The 25,382-nt window shown below is 33.6% G+C and overlaps 1 protein-coding gene across 2 annotated transcripts; it reads right to left on the bottom strand.

Moving 5' to 3' along the window:
• Positions 1–3,327: 3,327 nt before the first annotated feature.
• Positions 3,328–8,241, bottom strand: LOC144432001 (heparan sulfate glucosamine 3-O-sulfotransferase 3B1-like). Of its 2 annotated transcripts, none has more exons than XM_078119982.1 (6): positions 7,003–8,240; positions 6,446–6,519; positions 6,034–6,197; positions 5,465–5,639; positions 4,468–4,740; positions 3,328–3,839 (listed from the first exon to the last, which is right to left on the bottom strand). In XM_078119982.1, exons 3-6 carry the CDS (start codon positions 6,132–6,134, stop codon positions 3,528–3,530), a joined length of 861 nt encoding a protein of 286 aa, XP_077976108.1. In that variant the 5' UTR covers positions 6,135–6,197; positions 6,446–6,519; positions 7,003–8,240; the 3' UTR covers positions 3,328–3,527. The 2 variants fall into 2 exon arrangements, with proteins under 2 accessions (XP_077976108.1, XP_077976109.1); XM_078119983.1 differs by having other exon boundaries at positions 3,533–3,835; positions 7,003–8,241.
• Positions 8,242–25,382: the final 17,141 nt, after the last annotated feature.

Here is a 25,382-nt window from a genome sequence, read left to right as displayed (position 1 = left end):
ACTATACATCACAATTCTATCCTTTTCGTAATTCTTAAACCCATTATACATCTGTCCTTCTTTGTCTCAATAAGTATCTAAATTTATAGTCGATGTGGTGCGTTTAATAAAGGGTTAGTTCTGACGAAAATCAAATTCCATCTTGCTAATTATTTATCATGATATGTCGAAATACAGTTAATTAAATCATGAACTAATGATGAGCCCCGTGTGGTCGAGATTTAATAAAGTCGATAACTTAAAACAAAGAAATTGTACATAAACTAAATATTTAATGTTCTCATACTGTTTTTGAAGGTAAATATGTAAGAATGTTTCGAAGGCACAGTAAATATGTATTTATTTGACTATTGCGACAACAACAGGTGGCTGGCATTCTAAACTTTATTATTGCATATTCAATTATACTTAATTATAACATTTTGAAATATTAAATATTGACAATTTCAGTTATTGCAAAATACAAATTTACGTCAGAAGCAATATTTAATTTGGAAGATTTTCAGAGAGTTGTATTTAAAACCAAAGTTTCAGCTTGTACAGCGATAATTTCTTTTCTTCTAACGGAGCCTCTTAGTAAGCGTGTTGGAATAGTTTCGGTGGTCTCGCATATAAGACAGCTCGGGTACAGATGTCACGTCCAAAATTTCAAGTCTATTCTGAATCGAAAAGATTCCGGGTATTACAATAATATAGCAGCTCCTTGTATAATGGTTTTTCGTATTGTTTATTCTGATGTGATAATGCAGTCAATATCATTTCCATTGATCCTTGAATTGAAGTTGGATTGTTTATACCCTTCATTACTATAATAAGGATAGATGCTGAAATATTCTCATCGCGTGCCACACCAAGTTCGAATATTTGTTGCTATCAGGAATGGCCAATACCGAATAGTTCACTATTTCGAATACATTCGAAATTATTTTTTTCGAATATGAAATTTCGAATACTTCGAAAATAAAATTCACTAATTGAAGCTCATCTAAATGTATGTAGGAATTCCCATACAATAAGCAATGGAATAACTGCTATCTTCAACCTAATTATATCACCAGGCATTTCATATTTGCAGTATACATTTTATATACCTTGAGTCATGTTAACAGAATTAAATTAATACGGCAATAGTGCTATCAGTGATGGATTTGAATATTTGCTCAACACAAAATCATCCTAGTAAAACGCCCATACTTTTAAATATCAACCATTATCCAAATTATTTGCCAAAAAGCGGGATAAAGTATGAGTTATTTTTCCGACTTGTGACAATTTTTTCGTGAGTACAAAAATACGAATCAAAAATTTTATATATTTGGAAACTTTACCACACATTTTAGGTCCGCAGATCGCCGTTGTATGTTTGAGTAATAATACTTTTATTATTTTATAAATATGAAAATAGGAATCAAAAACTATTTATAATCGGGTAGTTTACCACACATTCTAAGTCCACAGATCGCCGTTGTATTTTAGAATTATAATAGTTTTATTATTTTGTAAATATGAATCCAAAATTAAATATAATTGGGCAGTTTACCACGTTTTCATGTCCACAAATACCCGTGGTATTTGGTATTAATACTTTCATTATTTTCTCAATATGAAAATAGGAATCAATATTTAATAATATCGGTCAGTTTACCACACATTTTATGTCCACAGATTGTCCATACAACCATGAGTTACGTTGAACGGAATTAAATTAATACGACATGACATTTCAAATGCTGGTACCAGTCATGGATTGGATTATTTTGCGCAACAAAAAATCATCCTGGTAAAGGATCGATACTTTTAACTATTGTATCAAAATTATTTGCCAGAAATTATTTTCTAATAAATCGACTTGTTTTTCCAACTTGTGCCAATTTGTTGGATATCGTAACAATGACGGCTATAAATACCGTATTTCCCAGCTAATAAGTCCACATGGCAAATAGGACGACGTCTATTTTTAGCACTCAAAAAAGTTTTTTTTTTCATATTGGCCTCCAATAAGACTGGTAGAAAAATTGTGTCCCTGTGATATGCGCTGATAATTTTATATGTTTAGAACCAGATCATGTTAGTTTGGTAGAATCATACTCACAGAATTAACTATTTTTAACAATTGAGCGTTAAATTTAAGTTGTAAAGCGGCAATCATTTTGGACAACCTATTAACCCGAATGTTAAAATAATTTTGGAATGTGATAAGTACTACACTGTACGTCCACGGGTTATTTCACAGCTGTGTTTTCCTGTCCCTGCCGTGTTCTGCTGAATCGGCAAAACGAAAGAGTCACAAATAACTTTCACTCGGTGGCCATGTTTCTCTTTGAAGTAACGATGACTGGCCTGTGATTAAATATCATGATTGGCATACCCTAAGACCCAAATATAAGGTTACACAAATCATGCTTGAGAAGACTAATAAGCAGGCCACATAGAAATAAAATAAACATACTTTCTCAATTAGACGCCCCCCCGAAAAAAATCAGGCCGAAAAATTGGGCCTAGAAAAGCGGTAATTGTCAATTTTTCGACGTGATGGAAATGAATTTGTAAATTAAAAGCCTTGTAGACGAATGTCGGCAATGTCCACCCACGCAAACATGCAAATGTGTCGCAACACTATGCGACGTACGGTCGCACAGAATATAAACAATCAAAGTGCCGATTCTATTTCATCGTCATTACAATACGTGAGACAGCGTAAAAGGTCGTTTGAAGATTCCCGTAAAACGAAACACCACGTTTACGGCGAAAAGTGGCTACTATTCGGAATTATTCGAAAATCAGCCGAAAAGGTATTCGAATACTATGATATTCGAATATTCGATTCGTTTTGGACAACCCTGGTTGCTATAGTAAACAAACTTCCATAAAACAAAAAAGAAACTAATTATGAATACTGAAACATATCAATGTCCGAGACCTACTGATTTGAATAGTTTATTTGTGGACTAAAATGTTGAGCAATTGGGGGTACTCCCGTAGTATGTATACCAGGTTAGGGTTAGGCCATAATTTTATTCTAATTTTCCTTATTTTATTTCTATTACAAGTTCGGGGACTGCCTGTGTTAGACAGGTGCATATCCCCCTGCCCATAGGTTTCAGTCCCTTTACACAACTTGATGTATAATATATCTCCATATTGGTACATATACTTTTATAGCACCCAACTGAGAAATAGCGATGCAGAACATCTGCTACATGGTTTACCCAGAAATATAAAAGAACGGAAATTCGATCCTTTTCAACAACCACGAAACAACAAAAATATTAAAAATATAACTGTCGCCAACAAAAATTATTAGTGATAAAATGAGATAAAAATTGTCCCTGGGGAATTATTATTTATTGTCAATGTAGGTTTGGACTTCAACATTCGGGTAACAGTATACCAAAGCTCCCTTTATAGAAAAAAATTCGCAATGCTTAATTAAACCTTAGAATGACGAGAAGTACCTTATATTTCTACGAAAGCAGTGTGTTACAGTGTTCAACAGTGCTAGTTGGGTAAAAACTGGCAACTACAATTCATAGCCATTCAAAATTAATCTCCAACATCTTATAAAGTTCTTTGTTATAAGATCGATAAAGATTTTTCAATTCAATAATATGCTTTTTTGTTGCATTTACTTTTCCATTTTTATGTCTGGTTCTGCCTTTCTTTGTTTCTGACAAACATATCAAATTTTTCTCCCAATCCGGAGAATTGTTGAATTCCGCTTTAAAGTCGTAACCATTCCACCATGGTCGAATACAATATAGGCCGTTCCGTGAATTGCGAACAAAATCTCCTGGTTGTAGAAGCCTTGGTATTCCGAGGAAATCTTGCATTCGGCCTACCTTTACAAATCAATTGACTATTATTAAGTTTGGTACTTCAATGTTTTCTAATATATAAATAAACCTCCTACAATCCGGGTCAACGAGTTTAGGTAATTAGATGTTTTGAAGATTGTTATTGTCTTGATAAAAAAACTTGCTTTATTATTACTAATTTTCAAATTTAAAATTATACAAGAATTAGTAACTACGTTTGGACCTCATATTAAAGTACATGCATAGTTTAGAAATTTATTCATGACAGCACAACACATTTTACATAAAATTCCTTATTACGTCATAATGAATTTCTACGTTTCTAATTTTGTGTCACGTTAGATTTTCCCTTTTTGTGAAATATCTGAAAGCTACAAAAACATAAAAATATACGGCCAGAAACTATAAATTTTGTATATGCCCTCGACCAAATTCTGCGTACGCACTTCTCTCTTAGTTTGATATCACACCTTTTAAGAATATGACGTCATCGCATGGTTGAATGATCACCAATACAAGTCCTGACCCAGAGTCTGGTAAACGAATTATACTGGAATCAAATAAACTAAATCAAACTGTGATGTTTACCTCATCTTTACGCAACACCAAGGGCTCGTGAAACAAAAATTAGCAGCATACATCATGCACAAACCTGATGTCCTGGATCCTCAATCATTTTTTCTCCGTTCAAAATGAGCAAATTAGATGAATTGAATGTATTTATCCACCGAGGAAGATGAATTGAATATAGTCCCGTTGTTAAAAGAGTTGTTGCATAATCATTTTTGTAACTTGACATGACGTTTTTTAAAGTTATATTGTTATTTTTGTCTAAAGATGTCTTCACTCTGTCGATGTATACATCCAAATAATCATCAAATGAATTGTATTGAGTCACCGTTGATAAATTGGGAGGTTTTATTTTCTGCAAAACAAAGGAATTGCCTTCTGTAAGAAAATGTACAGCGTTGTATTACAAATTTCAGAGTTTCTGAATGAAAATAACTACTTTGTAGCAAACAACAGGAGCATCATTTATTGCTACTCCGATCCAAATTTAACTATAGCGACACAAATGAAACTGAATTTCAAAAACTCTGGCGTGTTCAATAGGTTTGGGGAAATGGTCATGTGGCCTAGGTTGAGAACCAGTGGTCTAGGGCTAAGCGACTCGATGACTATGTTTAGCTCATCATTCCAGACGAATTGAGATCATATATTTTCTACACTTGCACTTGTCACAGTTGTTCAGATATAATGATAACACGCTCTGTCTACTTGAAGGGTGTACGTAAGGTTGGGTTCAATGGTAACTTGTAAAACAAACTTGAAATATGCTATTCACATAGTCGGTGCAGAATAGAATTTAGACTCTTGACAACTGATACTTTATTATCGTTTCTGTCGTAACAAAAATGTTGTGCTTATCGCTCCAACTTTTATTTTTGTGGAATTTTCATCTGAGCATTATATTTACGGGGAAAGCCAATTTAATCATGGTTTGAGAAAACTTTGATAAAATAATATCCTTGTAGTAATTACAACGCAGTAATCATATCTATATATAGTTAGATTGCAATAAATATTTAGATTAATAATGCCATAAACAAAAGAAACTAGATATTCCCGTACAGATTCGCAAACGTTACCTCGTGAATAAAATCTGAGTAACTTCTTTTTACTGGATCGCACAGTACTAATATCAATTTGGCATTTGGAACATCCTTATTGAATATTTCTGGGAGTGATTCCGGAGGAGAATTCAAATACGGTGGTGTTTTCTCCATGATCAATTCACCATCTGTAACTTCTGGCATTTGGCTTCTGCAAACAAAACTCACACTTTAATAGATCAAAATATATGCTCATAATAGTTTTCTTTATCCAATGATAATACTAAAAAACTAAATCAAACACGCGCTCAGGCCTGAAACATAACTTGATATAGAGGGCCCGTCTGTCGAATATGCAAGTATGTCAATGTTAGAACTATAAAGCAGAGAAACCACAGTTGAGTTGTTCCGGAGTCAGGTCACCATTATTAATGACGGGAGCGCATATTTGACCCAAAAATTAAAATTTTCAATTATCAAAGTAATTTACATTCTTAGTTTCACAACGACTCTATCTACTTCATAATAAGTTCTTCATCACCTGAAATAAAATATTGCACAGGAAAAAATAACAGATTGCAGGAATAAAATATTTCAAGACTTACTTGTAATAATCCAGTCCTTTATCATATTTTTCGTTAAAGAAAAACGTCTCTTTGTAATTGGGCGTTTTAATAAATGGATGTTGTCGAATAAATGTTATCATAGCTTCTGTTCAACATTTCTTGACTCCTATTCCAATGATGTTCGGCAGTCGTTTTGTTTTCTTCTACATAGAGGTTATAAAAATCAGAATCAACACACATATGTACCATTTGTTGTACAAATTCAGTATTTTTTTGCTTGTTAAACTAATAAGACTATTAGAACTTGAAACCAATATTATTTTAGCCATATTACGCATTTTAGAACGCCAAAGCTGTAACATTAGTGTGTAAAAATACTAATATACCGGTATATATACTAACAATATGCCTGCATATATCGTATATTGCTAAAAACTGCTTCATATCATACCGTACTCTGCGAAAGTTTTAAATAATGATTCCATTCAGCTATTCGTATATGAAGACGATCATCTATGGTAATTCCTGTTTATGGAATAAATTAAAGTTAGGAGTTTGAAGAAAGTAGTATATATGTAATACAAGCCACCCTCATCAAGTAAACTGCGCCATTTCTTGGACAACCCAGCCTAACACATGATTAGATAACGTATAGTAAGTTACTTTGCAGATTTTCAAGTTCGATCTGTAACTTTTTTCTTCTTCACAATGTAAATCTGTAGTCTTTTGTTGTCATGAAGTAGTGCTGCAGGAAGTCTCAAATTTCCCACAGACAAGATACAGGGATGTTTATACGTTAAAAACTAGCCACTATGTTTCAATGTCCCCTTTTATAAAAACCCAGATTTCTACGAGCTAAACTCGAACTAGTTTGAAATTATGTATAATTTACAATTGTAGTATTTATATTCTTCGGGGAAACTTTTACTTTTGTCATCTTCACAAAAATTTTCTCTGATATTAGCCATTTTTGGCCCATACATCACAATAAACGTGAACTTGCATTACCTGCTTCAATGTCACGGTTCTGAGTCTTTCTGACACCGATGTTGTGATTTGATATGAACAGGTAGAATATGAAGTACATCAGCATTGGACATAAAATAATTAATAATACAGATAGTCTAATAAACTTCATAGCTTAAGATTTCAAATTAATGACTAGTAAAACAGAGATATAGAGTAGTATACAAAGTGAGTACATTGCAGAGGAGACTCGTCTATGAACAAAGTTATCGGCGAATTTTCGATGCCAACCACGATGCTTTATAATTGTATACTTGTAACTTCAAGTCGTTCATCTACAGCAGGGGTTCTTAACCTTTTACTGACCGTGTACCACTTTACTGTTTTTTACTCTGGCCGCGTACCCCTGAAAAAGCCCCCCTTTTTGGCGCGTGGAACAATGGCACAAGACACGCGCTATGAGAGTATTTTATAATGTGGCACTACAACCTTAATGACCTGATTCGCAAGACGGACGAAAACATGCCCACCTCGATTCGTTCGTGGACAATAGCAGGCGAGGGCGATTACTAAAGACTGGACTTGGCCCATAGGACGTTTCTCCGACCCTTGACCCCAGAAAAATTCTCCCTATACTTTACTATTGCAAGAAATTTTATACTCATTTCTTGTTTGTTTTGATGTGTTGGCGCTTATAAGCTGGTTTATGTGTTTGAAAACCCTCATTTTTATTAAAATTAATCAATCATGTGCCGCTTACAGGCACTGATAGCTTATTTTAAATTAGTCTATCGCACCATTTGTGGGACTCATTTTTGATTACAACAACTAAGTTAATGTTCCTTTGAAGACATAATGACAATTAAGATATTACATTCACAAATTTTTTTTCGAAACGAAACTAAAAACTGACAAATAACACACAAAACTACAAAAACAAAGCAATGTTTACTGATTGTTGCTGGTTACGGAAATAACCAAGGAAATTGATGCCCGGGGAAACATTCATAAAGGCCGTTCAGCGAATACGTACAGTATGGAAGATAAAGCGTGGTCAGCATATTTTGGCCAACTCAAAAGTTAATCGTTGCAATAAATTCGTACGCTGTTCGCGTACCACTTGATCACCTTCCGCGTACCACATGTTGAGAACCACTGATCTACAGTCTACACACATCCACCCAACACTTCTATCATACACATAATGTATATTTAAATTAATCTTCTGAAACTTCTATATTTTGGGCTCATATTTTTTTTAGCGTTTAAAATATAACTCTATTGTGCTTTCAGTTTAACATTACATATATATGAGAGAAAACAACAATGACCGTCGTTTTGTACCCTGACGTCGCCAACCTTTTGCTGTTCTATTTGATTACCGGTCTACAGCTTGAGCCTTCACGTGTGTTAGCGGACTTAACGGCAGATTACCGGAAGCTCACACGACATGTGATTCATTACAAATATTATATGTTACTGATATCGTACATTAGTTAATTCGAATAAAGTCGTCATCAGTGTACAAACATGTTGTGAGAAACTGCGAAAGAGCTCAAAGTCAAATATTTTATAGTTTGTTTTGACTAGTTCACCTGCTGAGTAGCGAAGCTTGGCCTGCTTGCCAACTACTCAATTTAATTACGACACAGAAATAATTCGAATATCTTATGTTACTGCTGTATGTTTCAAGTCGTTGTAACCATGAGGTTTACAGCGCAGACGAGGCGATAATTTTGAAGCATATTTTCAATGTTCTAATATTTTTAGGATGCAAAGTATATTCATCATGATGTCAAATTTTTGGAAGATGCTTGAACAAGATTATGTTCTATCCGAAAAGGTTAGTGCCTTATTGCGAAACTTTATAAATAGTTTTACAAATAATTTCTCAAAATAAATGTTGTTTTTTATTAGAATCAAAAGTCTCTAAAAGTCTCCATTATTTTGTTTTGTGTTTTCATTCCAGATAATGGCTTTATGGATAAATTATAGTCATTGTTGCATGAAAATTGTATCTGAGGCTTTTGAATTGAAATTTTTTTAAACTTTCAATGTTATTATATATATATACCCGTTGCAATAGAGCAAGAGATTTCAAGGTTTTCTCGGAATTCCAAGACTTCTACAGATTGGACTTTATTTTCAATGTCGGAATCAATATATTCGCATTTTGCCGTGGTGGAATTATCACAACTTTCAGAAGAACAGAGATGGTGGAAATAATTTTTAAATTGTCATAAATTTTTAATTGTACATTGAAGCATTGATAAGCAACATCGCCGTTAACTTAGAACGGTGAGCCCGAAACCAGGCAAGAGCAACTTCCTGGTTGAAAGAGGCTTTCTTAGACATTTTTTCCGAATCAGGGGGTCTTCTGTTCTGTTAAACTCCGTTACCATTTAATGTGTTTGTAAAGCATCAACTTTAGCGTAAAACGAGAAATTGACATACATTAGTCATAGTATATATTCGAGAGAATTTTTTTTTCGCATATTTTCTCCTTCTCTCATTTTCTCAAATAATTGACATTCGCTAATCTTCTTTAATTAACACGCTGGAGCGCTCACAAATTACCAAGACCAAAATTTCCTCGTCAACAGTTTGGCATATTCTTAGCGGGGATTCAAGTTAATATAATCTTGCCTTTGTGTTTGCCTACTTCATAAAAAAATTAGGTGATGGACACGAAGTGGAATTATGGATCATTTAGTTATTGTTGTCAGAATTTTCTTCTTTCTGTTACCGTATAAAAAAAATCGCTTTTTTCATTAACTAATGGACCAATTGCTTTGAAATTGTCAGGGGATAAAGATCGTATTTTTCGCTATTTCGTTTATTTATTCCTAAATTTTCTACGAGATCTGGTATTTCATCCAAAATTTCGCTGTAATATTTTTTTATTTATGGGAAGACGGTTTTTAATCCGCCAAGCGTGACGGCAAAATCTAGCGACGCGAAATCGATGGTTTTTCGATACCTGTGACGCACTTTAGGGAGGTAAGGTGAGTTGCTGTAAATGGTAAAAAGTACATTAAATTAATACTGCAGCTGTGAGTCGAAATCCTTTATCATTTCATCTTATGTTGACACAAAACGCATGAATTGTCATTGTTACAGGACCTGGTAAAGCTAGGGCAGTCCGGGTACCGGTACTATTGAGTTACGATGGTCCCCAGGTTCAGCTTCGTCTAGAATTTGATTTTTGAGAAAATATTTTGTTTTCCTTTGAAGATTGGCTCTATTGTTATATAGATTACACAATCTAGCATTGCAATGACGAAAAACTAATCTTAAAAGTTAATAGTCATTCATTCCTTTTTTGATGAGTCCCGTATCTTCACCTAAAAGACACTCGGACCGGTACTGATAATATATTACAGTATCTGTTGACTAACGCAATACATCAATACCGATACGATAACATCAATTACGGCCTACGAGTTTGTTTATTTTTTGGCAATTCACTCATTCCATTGTCTGTTACACGGGTAGTTCACAACATGTAACTTGAACATTTCGTGTATCCATTAGAGATGTACCGATGTATCGGTATCGGGTATCGGTATCGGCAATATCGGCCATTTTTTTGGTATCGGCCATGTATCGGTATCGGTTAGATTAGGGCCGATATTGCCGATATATTTACCTTTTTGATATGGTCCAGAATGTTTTAAAAAATACGCTGGAATACTACTTTTTAATTTATTTTTGTCTGGAGAGATCGTGAGCTATGAGCCATACATGTCCCCACCCCTGCGAGAGAATAGGATTCACGTGTTTTTAGCTATTTATCAGCTAAACTAGCTCAACTAATTTGGCTATTTTCGCTGTCAAATTTTTTTATTGACATTTTTAATATTACATAGTTTTTATGAAGAAATATATCAACACAGCACATAACAAAAAGCAACTAGGCGCCCGGTTTTAAATCATACAGTGGAATTGGGGTCCTTCCTTATTAACGGCACATGGACTTTTGGCACAGGTATAAATTCTGACTGTTTGTCGTCAAGTACGAGTGTCATTTAGTCCGTCGACATCGATAAACTAAATTCCGACACAATTATCCCACTACACAGGTATTAATTTTAATTCTGCTTAACTACACGATTTCTTTATAGATATATTGACTTGACCGCCTAGCCCTAGACTGTCTCAAAATATAAGATAGCAATTGTAAAATATTATAAAATAGTGAAGTAAAAAAACATCCTCAACGGTTATCGGTGGGCCTTCTTTTTGTCGGTGCTGATTGATATTCTTTCATGTTGGCTTTGACTTATTGCGTCGACGATTACGATTAGCCACTAAATTAAATATTTGTAAATTGCTTTTAATTTGAACGTAGGACGGCGGCGCTAGAATGTGTGGGTGATATTCGATATTCTTTTAATTAAACACGAATAACGATATTCGAAGCTTGCGATATTAACATTAAATTCAAATTGGACATCCCGGCTTATGAGTTTTCTAATTGAACACCGAGATTACTAGCGTTACTGTACAATGTATCTTAATCAGTTACAGCATATGGATACCAAACATTAATTTCATATTATGTGATATATATATCTTTTTTTTCGATCTGAAATAATGTGTACTATGAACAACGCTTAAAGACCATTGTTTTAACCCGTCTGCCCTACACAGCATACCTAATTAAGTAATAATTACATAGTATCGGTATCGGAATATCGGCCTTTTTGTAGTATCGGCGTATCGGTATCGGCGTTTTTAGCTGGTATCGGTATCGGTATCGGCGACAAAAGTGGTATCGGTACATCTCTAGTATCCATAGACTACTGTTACACGACCTAATCTCAAAAACACAGACTACAAAAAGTACAGCAGAGCAAGCCGCCTGGTCAAACAACTGATTGGCCTACCCGGGTGGCTCGCGATTGCAATTAATAAGGCTGAGTGATCAGAGAGTGAATGGTTTTGTTCAACGACGACAATGCGTAAGATGTATTTATAAGATAATTTATGAATCGCACATAAGAGATATCGGTGACAACACATTTGAACCCACGTACACTTGAACCCATACATTTGTACCCGTATATCCGCGCGTTCAATCTAAATGCGGGTGCTAAAATCCATGGGTTAGGATTAGTTTGGGTTCAAATATCCAGTGCAATTTCCATAGGTGCGATACTATACAGGTGCAATTGTCGTGGGTTCAGATGTACTTGGGTTCAAATGTAACGAAACCGAGAATTCGCTAGACACAGTTACTTGCGTGCTTGTTAACCTCGTTTTTACGAAGTTCAGCGCTCCAACCCTCCATCATGAAGCGACGCAGAGCATGTTTGTTGCGCGACTTCTGAAAATATCAGAAAATTTATTGCAGAATTCCAATTTTTCAGATTCGTATTTGGAAAATCAATTTGGGTGAAATCACGAACAGGGAAATTCCTGTTAATTTATATATTTACTGATCACTAATGTCACTGGCGATTAAAAAGAAAAAAAGAAAAAGTAGTTTCAACATACGATAATTTCGACTTATCACTAAAATAACCAAATCATAATTCCATCCGAACTTCCTTATCTGAAGATCACAAAAGGTTCATGCAAGATTTTCTCCAATGTTAAGCCATTAATACAAAATCTGTTAGAATAAGAAAGGCAAGTTTGTCGTTTTGATGACCTAATTAAGACATGGGCATTTACCCTATATTTCTAGAAATAACGTAACTTCAAGTTAGGCAGAGCCGTTTAGAATCTGAGGCGCTAGTTACAAAATGAGTGAATGAAATAATCGTGGCTTCGAACTAACGAATTTTTGCGTACATGATACCAACATCTAGGTAAAATTTATCATATATTTTACATGAAAATTCTTTCAACAACTGTTTATCGCAAAAATAGATTTTTGTAGTAGCCGATACTGTAGTTTCGGATACAACTGTCAGGAAAGTAATCAAATTAAATATAAGAGCTGACGTCAATTATCCAAACACGGGAAGTGTTAATGTTTGATATTTCGAAATGTCACGAAAATTGAAAATACATTAAAAAGTCACCCACGAGTAGCTAGCTATTGGAATTATTAAATAAATACATTTTGTCTATGTATCTTAGTTACTCGAAAACAACATCAAACAAGGTTGCCAGATAACAATCAATACAACACAATGGTTATGTTCATTTTCAAATTTATCAAGTACATTTTAAGCTCGATCAACCAAGTTCCCTAATTGGTTTATGATTTAACACAATTCGATAGCAATATTATTTCGACATAGCATGTACTATTTGATTAATATTTAACAAAACGAATAGTATTGCTTTCAAACATACCGAGTTTTCAAGCACAACAAATCAAATAGAATTTAGAGGATGATTGAGACAAGGAATGACTAGTTCCAATTTTAAGGAAAAACATATGGTGTATTTCTGATTTTAGATAGTTTTGAGTTGGTCGATGTTATAGTGATTGAGAAATATTGGGAGGCTTGAGAGTTTTCGCTTTGTCTCAACATTAGTCTCTAATACATTGTTCCCCCTTTTTGTAATTTGTACTTAAAAAATATCCAGCTGAGTAAAATGCATTTCGACATAATATCAGACTAAAAAGTTAGTTTTGATTGAACAACAAGTTTTGATGAATTGCATGTACCTAGGGAAAACATTACGCCCTACCCATTTCTTGAGAACAATCCATGTATCTTGTAGTCTAATATGCTAAAATAGAGTCTCGAATATATATTCAAATTATCTAACCAACATTCCATCTATAACATAAACTTGTTTAGTGTCTGAGAATAAAGCTAACAGCAATAACAAATAATTCTTCATTTTGAAAAAAAAAATTCAAAACGAGCAAACATCAAACCTTATTGCCAGTTATACACGTAATGATGTATGACTTTGTATGGGCTTTATTTTATTATATTGAGAATCACAGTTAGCTGAAAACTAATATATGAGTTAATTTCTATTAATACAGATTACAGATATTTAAGGCAGGACAAGATTTCTGAAAAAATATGTAAAGATGGGGAAGAGATGCACAGTGTACGAAACGTTTGGAACGTGCCAATCTGGATCTGAATGTATCAACGATCATCCAACGAAAAATTCAGAGATTCAAAATGATTTACTGCTTACAGAAATTTTTACCGCCACGGTGGAAAAAGTTGTTGATCGTATTATTCTTATTAAAAGAATTAGCGACGACAGATCAGAAACGTATTTTCTTCCAAATACTTCCTGGCATAGATTGGATGCTGATAAAGGAGATCTTGTGATATTTCAAAAATCAGCAACAAAACATCGGAGCCAATATAATATTGGTAGGATAATTACAATATTGTCAAAATCGTGTGGTCATGAGTTCATAGTAAATTTCAAAGTTAATCAACATATTGTGCAAGTCTTTACCTTAGACACCGAAGGAACCAGACGCCACGATGACGCTGTTAGTATTGAAATATGTCAACAAAGAAAAGAAAACAAAGAAAAGTGTACTAAAATAGGAATACATATCATTGCTGATTTTACATGCAGACATCCCATATACAAAGTTGGTCATTCAATTGGTTTTTCAAAGAAAAATATTTGTTTGGCTCTGTCGATTTATTTTCATACTACTTGTTCTCAAAGCGCAGGAGAGCCAACATTTACTCTAGTACAAATTTCGGAAGAATATTCATTCAGGAAATTTCCGAAAAAAGAGTTTGGAATTCTCTGGAGCTATTTTATGAATACTAAATCTCTTCATCGGGATCGACATTTTATTGCTTCCAGGTTGAGAGATATTGAAGATTGGAAAGTAAACATGCTTGTAGGTAAACTCATGCATCGTTACAACCAATGTGCAAAAAAATATGTTGGTGGCAACGTAATCACAAAACGTACAGCTATTGCAACAGATAAATGGAAAAATTGTGATAACAGTCTTATTGTTCCACAAGATATATACCATGAATCACAAAGCGTTATTTCAAAGAAAAATATTTGCGTCGGGAAACTTGCGCCTTTTTTGGCTACTTCAGATTTATTTCTCTCTATAGAGCCACCGCAGTCAACTATAATGGTCGTTAAATATCATCGAGACGTGAAGTTAGCATCAGACTTGCTCGAAGATGATATCGTAGATTTCACCTCACCGTTGCGAAAAGGTTTAAGCAAAATCAACCAGCAAATACTAATAAATTCTATTTTTTCGCCGAGATCATTTCTGTACTCACGAGATGATTTGCTTGGTCTGATTTGTGATCGTTACAAAACTCCACACTTGGCTGACGCTGTGATAACAAATGTTGGTGCAATTGATTTTTCAGTCTCATATATTTTTAATAACGTAAAACATAATCTGTTTAACTCGAAACCAACTAAGAAAATTCGTTATGGCGAACTTCACTACAACATGAAAGTCAAAGCTGAAAATGGAAAAACTATTGTATTTCTTAATGATGTTAACTGTAGTCCCGATAGTTACTTCAATCAGAAATACGTGAATTTGAATCGCAACAACATTGACGAAATATTAGAGGATTGGGAAAATGAAAAATTTTCGGAGAAAATCAAACAATTTTTTGAAGGTCAAAAGTCTCAACCAGAATCAATCCTATATCCGTATAATAATAACGGAAGTGATACATTGTTCACCGTAGCATCCAATTTCAGACTGAAACTACAAGTGTCAAAATATGACGTTGGAAAAAACGACGAACTCAGCTTAAGATTGATCAGTATCGGGGCGAATTGTCATTTGTGCTTGACTCACATAAAAAATCCCGAACTGGCATTTATGTCAAATAGAACAGACACTAATGCTCTTGGTATCATGGAAAAGATTGAATTTTTGAATAGAGCCCTTACAAACGGACGAAAACCTTCGATTTTACGACTGCAAAATGTTCAAGTGAGCTGGGATTCAAAGTTTTATTCGGGAGGATCCTTTATATCTTTGAAGCCGTTCGATGTAGGCGATTTACTTTGCATTCGACAAGATATATCAGAGTGTGGTACTATACAGTACGTTTGGGTAGCTCATGCAGTGGTGAAAGAGTTTGCAAATGATAAAGTTTTATTCTCGGTTTGCACTTTATCACAGGATGAGTCATGTGAAAGCCAATATTTTTCTGTGGAAGTTATACAGATTCCACAGTGCCATCAGCCTGAAATTGAAATTGAACGGTCTTAAGCTTTTGTATCGTGTATCAAGTTTTTTAGCGTTGTTGGTTACCAACATACATGCATTAGTTTAGCGCTTCTATAAACGTAAAAACATGTATCTCATAAACATAGTGCTTTTTATGTACATATGTATTAATGGATTCCATTACGATTAATTTGATAGATTTTTCATCTGTAACTGTATATTTATGCTTTAGAAAAAATATTAAAAAGTTTATTGAAAAAAAATACTTTTTTTCATGTGATTGATAATGTTTATTTTCAGAAGATACGTTCCTATTTTTAATATGCCTGTAGATCTTGTTAAAACAGACATATTGTAATGCATATCATTCACTTAATTGATCTAGCAGCAAATAAAGAATTCATGAAAATTCCAAAGATATACACGACGCTGAAACGAGCATACAAGCATTCATTTGAACACATATAAAATTAACAATGAGATTAAATGAGTCTCAGTATACAACGATATCATTTTGTGTTCAGATATTTAAATTGGGAGTTTAATGTTTTAACTATGTGAAACGTTTTGCATATTGACCTTAATATTCAGCTTTTAATAGCTTTGGGACAGAAGTGTTAGCAAAACTTTAGATTGTTACGTAAGTGTTTACATCTTTCTTATTAGCCACGGAAATAAAGAAGGGACTCGAAGCTCGTAGAAACATGCACACATTACATTTTACTTATCGATCTTCAGATCGGTAAGTATGTTGATAGGTATTTGTCTGTCTGTTTGTCTGTCTGTCTGTTAGATGCAGGCGATATCTCACGAAGGCGTAGTTGAATCTGCTCCAATTTTCGCATGTGCATTCATCATAGCTATAATTAGCGAGTTGTTAATTAATTAGTGATGGGACACAAGGTGTCACTATGAAGTAAGAGCGTTGTTTTGGGGGAACCCCTAACTTTCGATTGATAAATCTCTGACCGATATTCTCCTTTATTTATTTGGTATCAACCGGAAATGTACCATCTGATGAAAATGACGTTCGGAGTCATCAAGAATATTAAAGGGTGCTGTTTTTGATTAGTATATAGTGACATCATAAAACAGAATCCAAAATTAATTCCAACTCGAATCAAAACCGGGAAAACAAATATTAATTATTCTTAAGTCACAAATAATAATTTCGTGAATAAAAAACTTTCATAAGTTTTTAAAAATAGTTTCATACCAGTCAATATTAAATCAAAATTTCATTTTCAGATTATTTTCCACAGAGAAACAAATTTGATTCCTACGATTTTTAACTTTTCGCATCCGCTCAGACACTTTTATCACTCAGACAGATTTTCAAGCGTGTTTGTAAACATTACCTCTTTTTCGCGTTTTTGAACTCTATTCTTTAGTTTTCAGTTGTGTTTCGGAAACTTAAACATAAATAAGATAATTCAATGATCACTCTGTCTTTCTAGGAGTTTTAATTTAATTACAGTAATAAAATATTAGTATAGAAATAGCTGTGATAGACTGGTCTAAAATTCTTTACCGGTACTTTTAAAAACAAATTGTTGCATGCGATGAATCATAATGATGGTTTAAAACACATACCCCATGTTACAGGCGCCAGCTCGCAAAAGCACTCTTGAAATAGCCTCGAAAATTTCGCAATCGTAAAGTATAGGAAAAAAAATTCGGAGGTCAAAGGTCGGGGAAAGGTCCATTGTCAATATATTTTATTGTAATTGATTGGAGTTGCCTATATATTGTTCCAGTGAGTTTATTTAGCATTAAAATAATATGTCATACTTTCACTATTCATTATTTTCAAAAATCGTCCTGATTGATTTTACGTTCTCTAAAAAAAACAAATAAAGACAAAAAAACACGCAGTACTTGGCTATGAGGCGCATGAGTGCATCAATTTTGCATCGATGAATCGATTCCTGGGTCCAGAAACTGCTACATCGTACTTGTGTTCAAGCCTGATCATTGCAAAATTTTGACACCTGATCGTGCTTTACAAGATCAGCATCACATTTTATGTACATAATCTTTGTTTCGAACCTCAGTTCGTGTGTGGAGATAAGAGAGATAAAAATGCCAATTATCTTCGGGAATAGTTACACTGGTTGCATGCGTTAAAATTTGGCTACGCCTGGCTAGGCTTGAGTACGTTTGATTACGCCTATTCATAAGAACATTTTACTGTCGTTGTAGAGCGCGTAGTCATGCTGAACGTATTATTGGTAAAAGATTTGGGATGTTTACAAGGCGAGCGATTAATTGAAGTTCTTTTGCCATAATGATATCGTAAATTAGTTAATTCATTTAATGAATATCGCCACCAGTGTAGAAACATGTTGTGAGCTACTGCAGTCGAGCTTAAAATAAAAACATTACAGTTTGTTTTGGCCAGTCAACTAGTTGAGGTATGAAGCTTGAGACTGAGATCATTGATAAGTAATATTATGATTTCATATTTTTTAATCTCATCGTCTTGTTTGTCGAAAATATAGGATCAAACAATCGACAATAATCGGAAATGTTAAGGATCCGTGATTTTCAAAGTTATCACAAACGAGAATTATTTATTTTCACGATTTTTTTTTTCACGATTTAATGGGCACATTCCAGAGTAATTATTGTTCTCAATTTATCGCTACAGCTCTGACTTATATACGAAACTTACAGAAATTAAAACAATGCGTTCGCAACATCATTCCTTAGGCATATGTTATACGCTTTGTTTTAATATTTTATTTCATTGTATTATATGTTAAAAACTAATCAGTCAATGTTCACAAATACAGATTCTTATTCTAGGATATTTGATCGCCCTGATTTCCTCAATATCTGTTTCCTATTGATTCTACTGCAATGTGATAATGAATACATGCCGAGATTATACCACTTTTAGAGCATGCATGTATGGATCTGAATGTAGAAAAGTTCATTTATCAGAAAATATAAACACAGAATATTTTGCCGCGGTCGTAGAGCAAGTTAGTGATGCAAAACCCCGAATTTATATTAAAAGAGTTGAAGACAAAAAGTCAGAAACGTATTTCCTGCCTAAAAATTACTGGCATCGAAAAAATGCTGAAAACGGGGATCTTGTGATATTTCAAAAATCAGACGAAGTTATAAAAATTCGCGACGAAGAAGACAATTGGAGAAAACCACAACAAGGAAGTCAATATAATACTGGTCGAATAGTTTCAATATTGTTAAAAGCTATCGGTGATAAAATTATCGGAGGAAAAATAAAGATGGTTTCAAGCCTAGTTCAGGCGTTTACGTTAGATACTGAAGGATTCAGACGTCACGATGACGCTTTCAGTATTGAACAATGTCAAAAATGCAGAAAATCTGATTGTAATAAAATAGGAATACATATCATTGCTGAATCCACAAACTTAAATCCTCTGCATATAAATGAATACTCAAATGGTTTTTCAAAGAAAAATAACTCGTTGGATCTGTCTATTTATTTTCATAGCAATTGTACTTTGAATGCAAGCGCACCAACCTTCACCTTGGTACGAATTTCAGAAGAATATTCATTCATGGAATGTCCAAGAAAGAAGTTTCAAATTCTCTGGAGATATTTCATAGATACTAAATCTCTTTATCAAGATCGGCATTTTATTGCTTCTAGGTTGAGAGATATTGAAGATTGAAAAGTAAACATACTTGAAGGTAAACTCATGCATCGTTACAGCCAATGCGCAAAACAATATGTTGGTGGCAACGTAATCACAAAACGTACATCAATTGCAACAGAAAAATGGAAAAATTGTGATAACAGTCTTATTGTTCCACAAGATATATACAATGACACACAAAGCGTTATTTTGGAGAAAAAAATTTGCATTGAAGAACTTGCGCCTTTCTTGGCTACTTCAGATTTATTTCTCTCAGTAGAGCCACCGCAGTCAACTAGAATGGCCGTTAAATATCATCGGGACGTGAAGTTGGCATCGGTCTTGCTCGAAGATGATATCGTGGATTTCACCTCACCTTTGCGGAAAATTTCAAGCAAAATCAACCAGAAAATACTAATAAATTCATTTCATTCGCAGAGATCACTTCTTTACTCACGAAATGATTTGCTTGGTCTGATTTGTGATCGTTACAAAACTCCACACTTGGCTGACGCTGTGATAACTAATGTTGGTGCAATTAATTTTTCAGTCTCATATATTTACAATAACATAAAACACAATTTGATTACCTGGAGACCAACTAGAAATTTTTTTTACGGCGAACTCCACTACAACATGGAGGTCGAAAATGAAAATGGAAAAACCATTGTACTTCTTAAGAATTTTAACTGCGATCCTGATAATTACTTCAATCGGAAATACGTGAATTTGAATCGTGATAACATTGACGAAATATTAGAGGATTGGGAAAATGAAAATTTTTCGGAGATAATCAAACAATTTTTCGAAGGTCAAAATTTTTAACCAGAATCAATTCTATATCCTTACAATAATAACGGTTCTGATAAATTGTTTACCGTAGCATCTAATTTCAGACTGAAACTTCAAGTGTCAGAAAAGGACGTTGGAAATAACGACGAACTCAGCTTAAGATTACTCAGTATCGGAACAAATTGTCATTTGTGTTTGACCCACGTAAAAAATCCCAAATTGGCATTCATGTCAGATAGAACAGACATAAATATTCTGGGTATCATGGAAAACATTGAATTCTTGCAGAGAATCATTACAGACGGACGAAAACCTTTGATTCTACGACTAGAAAGTGTTCGAGTCCACTGGGATTCAATATTCTGTTCGGGAGGCTCGTTCAAATGTACAAAACCGGTCCATGTAGGAGATTTTCTTTGCATTCGCCAAGATATCTCTAAAGGCGATGCTGATTGTTATGTTTGGGTAGCCCATGGAGTTGTCAGAGAAATTACTAATGCCAATGTTCTGTTTTCAGTTTGCACTTTATCGCAATATGACAATCATCATGACAGTGGATATTTTTCGATTGAAGTTATACAGATTCCTAATTGTAACTGCGAAATTGCAAAAACAGTCAACAACATTTTTTCTGTGCCTACTTTAATTATATGTTTTTGCTTTATTATTTTAGCTTTTTGTATTGATTTTTTCATATATAGATTTTTAAGATTGCTTTAATCAAACGTCTATTTCAGGGGTGGCCAACACGTCAATCGCGATCGACGGTCAATCGCCATGTCTCGAGCAGTCTATCGCGTCTAAAGTTGAGTGAATTTAATAAAATATCCCAAAAATTGCCTCTAACCAGTATTTTAAAGAAGCAAAAATAAAGCACTAAGAAATGCGCAAAATACAATACACACATACAGTATTTGAGACTGGGCCGATCAGTCAATCGTGAGCTATTTTGAAGATTTTAGTCGATCGCGGTCGAAAGCAGGTTTGGCACCCCTGATATTTGGAGTCATAATATATATATATATATAGTGATATCTTGTAATATAATAGCTCGTTTGTCAAAACTATTAAGAATATGGCTTAATTAATGCATCCAATCTTTTTATAGACACAAAGTAAATTTTCCGTAATGCAATGACTCTTTTAATGGAGTTTGAAAGTGCAATGAGTATGAAAGTTTCAAAATTCTAATTAATTTTTGCTAATGAAACTTAAAAGATATATATGTTTTTTTATTTAATTAACATTGATGAGCTTTAATTAGATATCCATGAAGGAAATGTTTTTAAAATATCAAACGGACTGAGATTTTTTATTTACTGAAACGTAGTAGTGAGCGATGCAGGTGGAACGTCAGCCCAATCCTTGGGCATACACCTAATTTCGTCAATTCTCTAATCTTAAAATTTGCTATATAGCCTGCTAAACTAAGAGTATTTATCACAATAATTTGGGTAATGACTACACGTTGGTATTAACAAAATCAAAATTTTTCCCTTTCAACTGTTTTCAAAAATTCAAAAATACTTGGTTGACGAAAATATTAAAGACTATTTCAAGAAAATCAAGATCGAATTCAAAAAATGTGGTAAGAAAGAATAGAATGATTATTTATATCGTATAAAACTATATATAAGGTGACCAAAATAATCTCGACATAAATACAATAAATTAACTAAATCATAAATTCCTTATTCGGATGAACGGGCAAAATTGACAGGAGCGGATTAATTTCTTAAGATGTGGCAATTTTATAATGTTTATTCAAGCCAATGTCATATAAAAAGCGTATGAGTCTCGATTAGTTCTCTATTGTCAATATATTGTATTTTAATTGATTGGAGTTGCCCATATATTGTGTTCCAACTAGTTTATTTAATTTAGCATTAAAATGATATGTCATACTTTCACTATTCATTATTTTCAAAAATCCTGATTGATTTTACGTTCTCTAAAATAAAAAAAAACACGCAGTACTTGGCTATGAGGCGCATGAGTGCATCAATTTTGCATCGATGAATCGATTCCTGGGTCCAGATACTCCTTCATCGTACTTGTGTTCAAGACTTATCATTGCAAAATTTTGACACCTAATCGTGCTTTACAAGATCAGCATCATCATTTTATGTACATAATCTTTGATTCGAACCTCAGCACGTGTGTGGAGATAACAGAGATAAAAATGCCGATTATCATCGGAAATAATTATACTACAGAATCCTACAGTGTAGCAATATTGAAAAACAAACGTTACCACTTATGATAAATAAAATTAGCACACTACCATCTACTAGACATATATTCTTGAATCTGCATAAATATATGTACATATCTGACTCGCATACAAAAACAATCATTCGTAAAGTGTCGTGAAATAGTTCGTAAAAGTTTTATTAGGTGAATAGTGTTTTTGTAAAATCTAATCAGTGCAAGCAATTCCAAATGATAATAAAAAAAAATATATATTTTCAGCATTTAAGTTATAGTTTCATAGTTCAGTTTGAACATTGATGCGTTTTGTTTTTATTCCTTTTGGTTATAATAGTCGGCCACGGGACCTCTTTTGAATTGCCAGTACGGGTGAAAACCGAAACGGTCGATCAGACCATTATTTTGGTTATGTTATAGAAATAGTCTGAGTCTACAATATTAGTTGTTGATTTTGTTGCTCTGATTTGTACGAGATAACCCAGGATTACCTGACAGAATTGATTCTGATCCCAAAATTCTCTGTACGAAGATCGCCCCCTACAGTGATGAATAACCATAGCTTCATTGGTTTTATTTTAGTTTTTGAACGATATACAAAATATAATCAAATTCTCAATTCGAAAAACTGTTATTAAAAAGATATAAAGCAGTATATACATATATATACAGGATGTGCCAAAATATATTACCGTTTTTACATTCTGAACAACATTTTTTGGCCCAACCTGTATATACCCTAATCTAACAGCAAATACATATTCAAAATAAACATAATATCGTTACATGTCATAAGTCTAAACTCTTATTAATAATTCAGGTAATAATGTACGTCGTACCGATTGAAACGTACGTACATCCACTTATATTTATTTTGAAATCGTTAGAATTAAATTTGTTTCTATGTTGATGATATTCGGAGAATGAAATTTGATTTGATATGGACCGGTATAAAACATATTTCTGAAAACTTGTGAAATTATTATTTTACAAAATTATTATTTGTAACTTATGAATAATTGATTTCGGTTTCAACGGTTTTAATCAGAGTTGGAGTTAATTTTGGATTCTGGTTTATGATGTCACTATGGACTAATCAAAAACGAGCAACCTTAAACATTCTCGATGACTCCGAACGTCTCATTTTTATTAGATGGTACATTTATGGTTGATAACAAATAATGGAAAAGGATAGTATGGATGTTTTTACGAGCTTCGAATCCCTTCTTTATTACCGTGGCTAATAAGCAAGATTCAATGATTACGTCACAATTATGTAAACGATTATTCACAAATACGTCCACGATTACGTCACATAGGTAGCCCACAAAATCAACAAAAATATTACACTATTTTAATTAGTTTGAACACAAAATGATATTGTTGTATACCGGGACTCCTTTAACTTCATTGTTGATTTATTTGTTTTCAAATGAATGCTTGTATGCTCGTTTCAGAGACATGCATATCTTTGGAACTTTCATTAGTTCTTGATTTGCTGTTTGATATATTAAGTGAATGATATGCATTGCAAAATGTACATTCTGACAACTTTCACATGTATATTAAAAATAGGAACGTATCTTCTGAAAATAAACATTATCAATCACATAAAAGAGGGTATTTATTTATTTGAATGAACATTTGAATATATTTGCTAAAGCTAAAATATGCAGTTAGAAATGCAAAAATCTATAGAAAATTATCGTGATGAAATCCATATATATGTACATGAAAAGCCCTATTTATATGAAATACATGTTGTTTACGTTTTTAGAAGCGCTAAACTAATGCATGTATGTTGGTATCCATCAACGCTTAAAACTGATATACAATACAAAAGCCTATGACCGTTAATTTCCAATTTTAGGCTGATGGCACTGTGGAATGTGTATAACTTCCACAGAAAAAATAGGGCTTTCGCTAGAGTCAACATCCTGTGATAACGTGCAAACCGAAAACAAAACTTTGTCACTCGCGATTTCTTTCACCACTGCATGAGCTACCCAAACGTACTGTATTGTACCACACTCTAAAATATCTTGTCGAATGCAAAGTAAATCGCCTACGCCAACCGGCTTCGAACATATAAAGGATCCTCCAGAATAAAATTTTGAATTCCATTTTACTTGAGTATTTTCAAGACGTAAAATCAAAGGTTTTCGTCCGTTTGTACGTGCTCTTTCCAAGAATTCTATATTTTTCATGATTCCAAGAGCATTAATGTCTGCTCTATTCGATATGAATGCCAAGTCGGGATTTTTTATGTGAGTCAAGCACAAATGACAATTTGACCCGATACTGATCAATCTTAAGCTGAGTTCGTCGTTTTTTCCAACGTCCTTTTCTGACACTTGAAGTTTCAGTCTGAGGTTGGATGCCACAGTAAACAATGTATCAGAACCGATATTATTGTAAGGATATAAGATTGATTCTGGTTGAGAATTTCGACCTTCAAAAAATTGTTCGATTTTCTCCGGAAAATTTTCATTTCCCCAATCCACTAATATTTCGTCAATGTTGTCACGATTCAAATTCACGTATTTCTGATTGAAGTAACTATCACAGTTAACATTCTTAAGGAGTACAATGGTCTTCCCATTTTCAGTTTCGACCTCCATGTTGTAGTGAAGTTCGCCATAACAAATTTTTCTAGTTGGTCTCAGGTTAATCAA

Source organism: Styela clava, chromosome 14, assembly GCF_964204865.1.
Source record: "Styela clava chromosome 14, kaStyClav1.hap1.2, whole genome shotgun sequence".
Lineage (NCBI taxonomy): Eukaryota > Metazoa > Chordata > Ascidiacea > Stolidobranchia > Styelidae > Styela > Styela clava.
The sequence above is the reverse complement of the archived record's forward strand: the minus strand, read 5'-3'. Positions and strand labels throughout refer to the sequence as shown.

Bases quoted from the DNA above. Each gene is read 5' to 3' on its own strand.
- LOC144432001 (XM_078119982.1), bottom strand. From the start codon at position 6,134: ATGATAACATTTATTCGACAACATCCATTTATTAAAACGCCCAATTAC. The intron at 5,640-6,033 runs GTAAGTCTTGAA...TTTTGTTTGCAG, and splicing joins AAAGGACTGGATTATTACAA to AAGCCAAATGCCAGAAGTTA. The intron at 3,840-4,467 runs GTTTGTGCATGA...TGATTTGTAAAG, and splicing joins TTGAGGATCCAGGACATCAG to GTAGGCCGAATGCAAGATTT.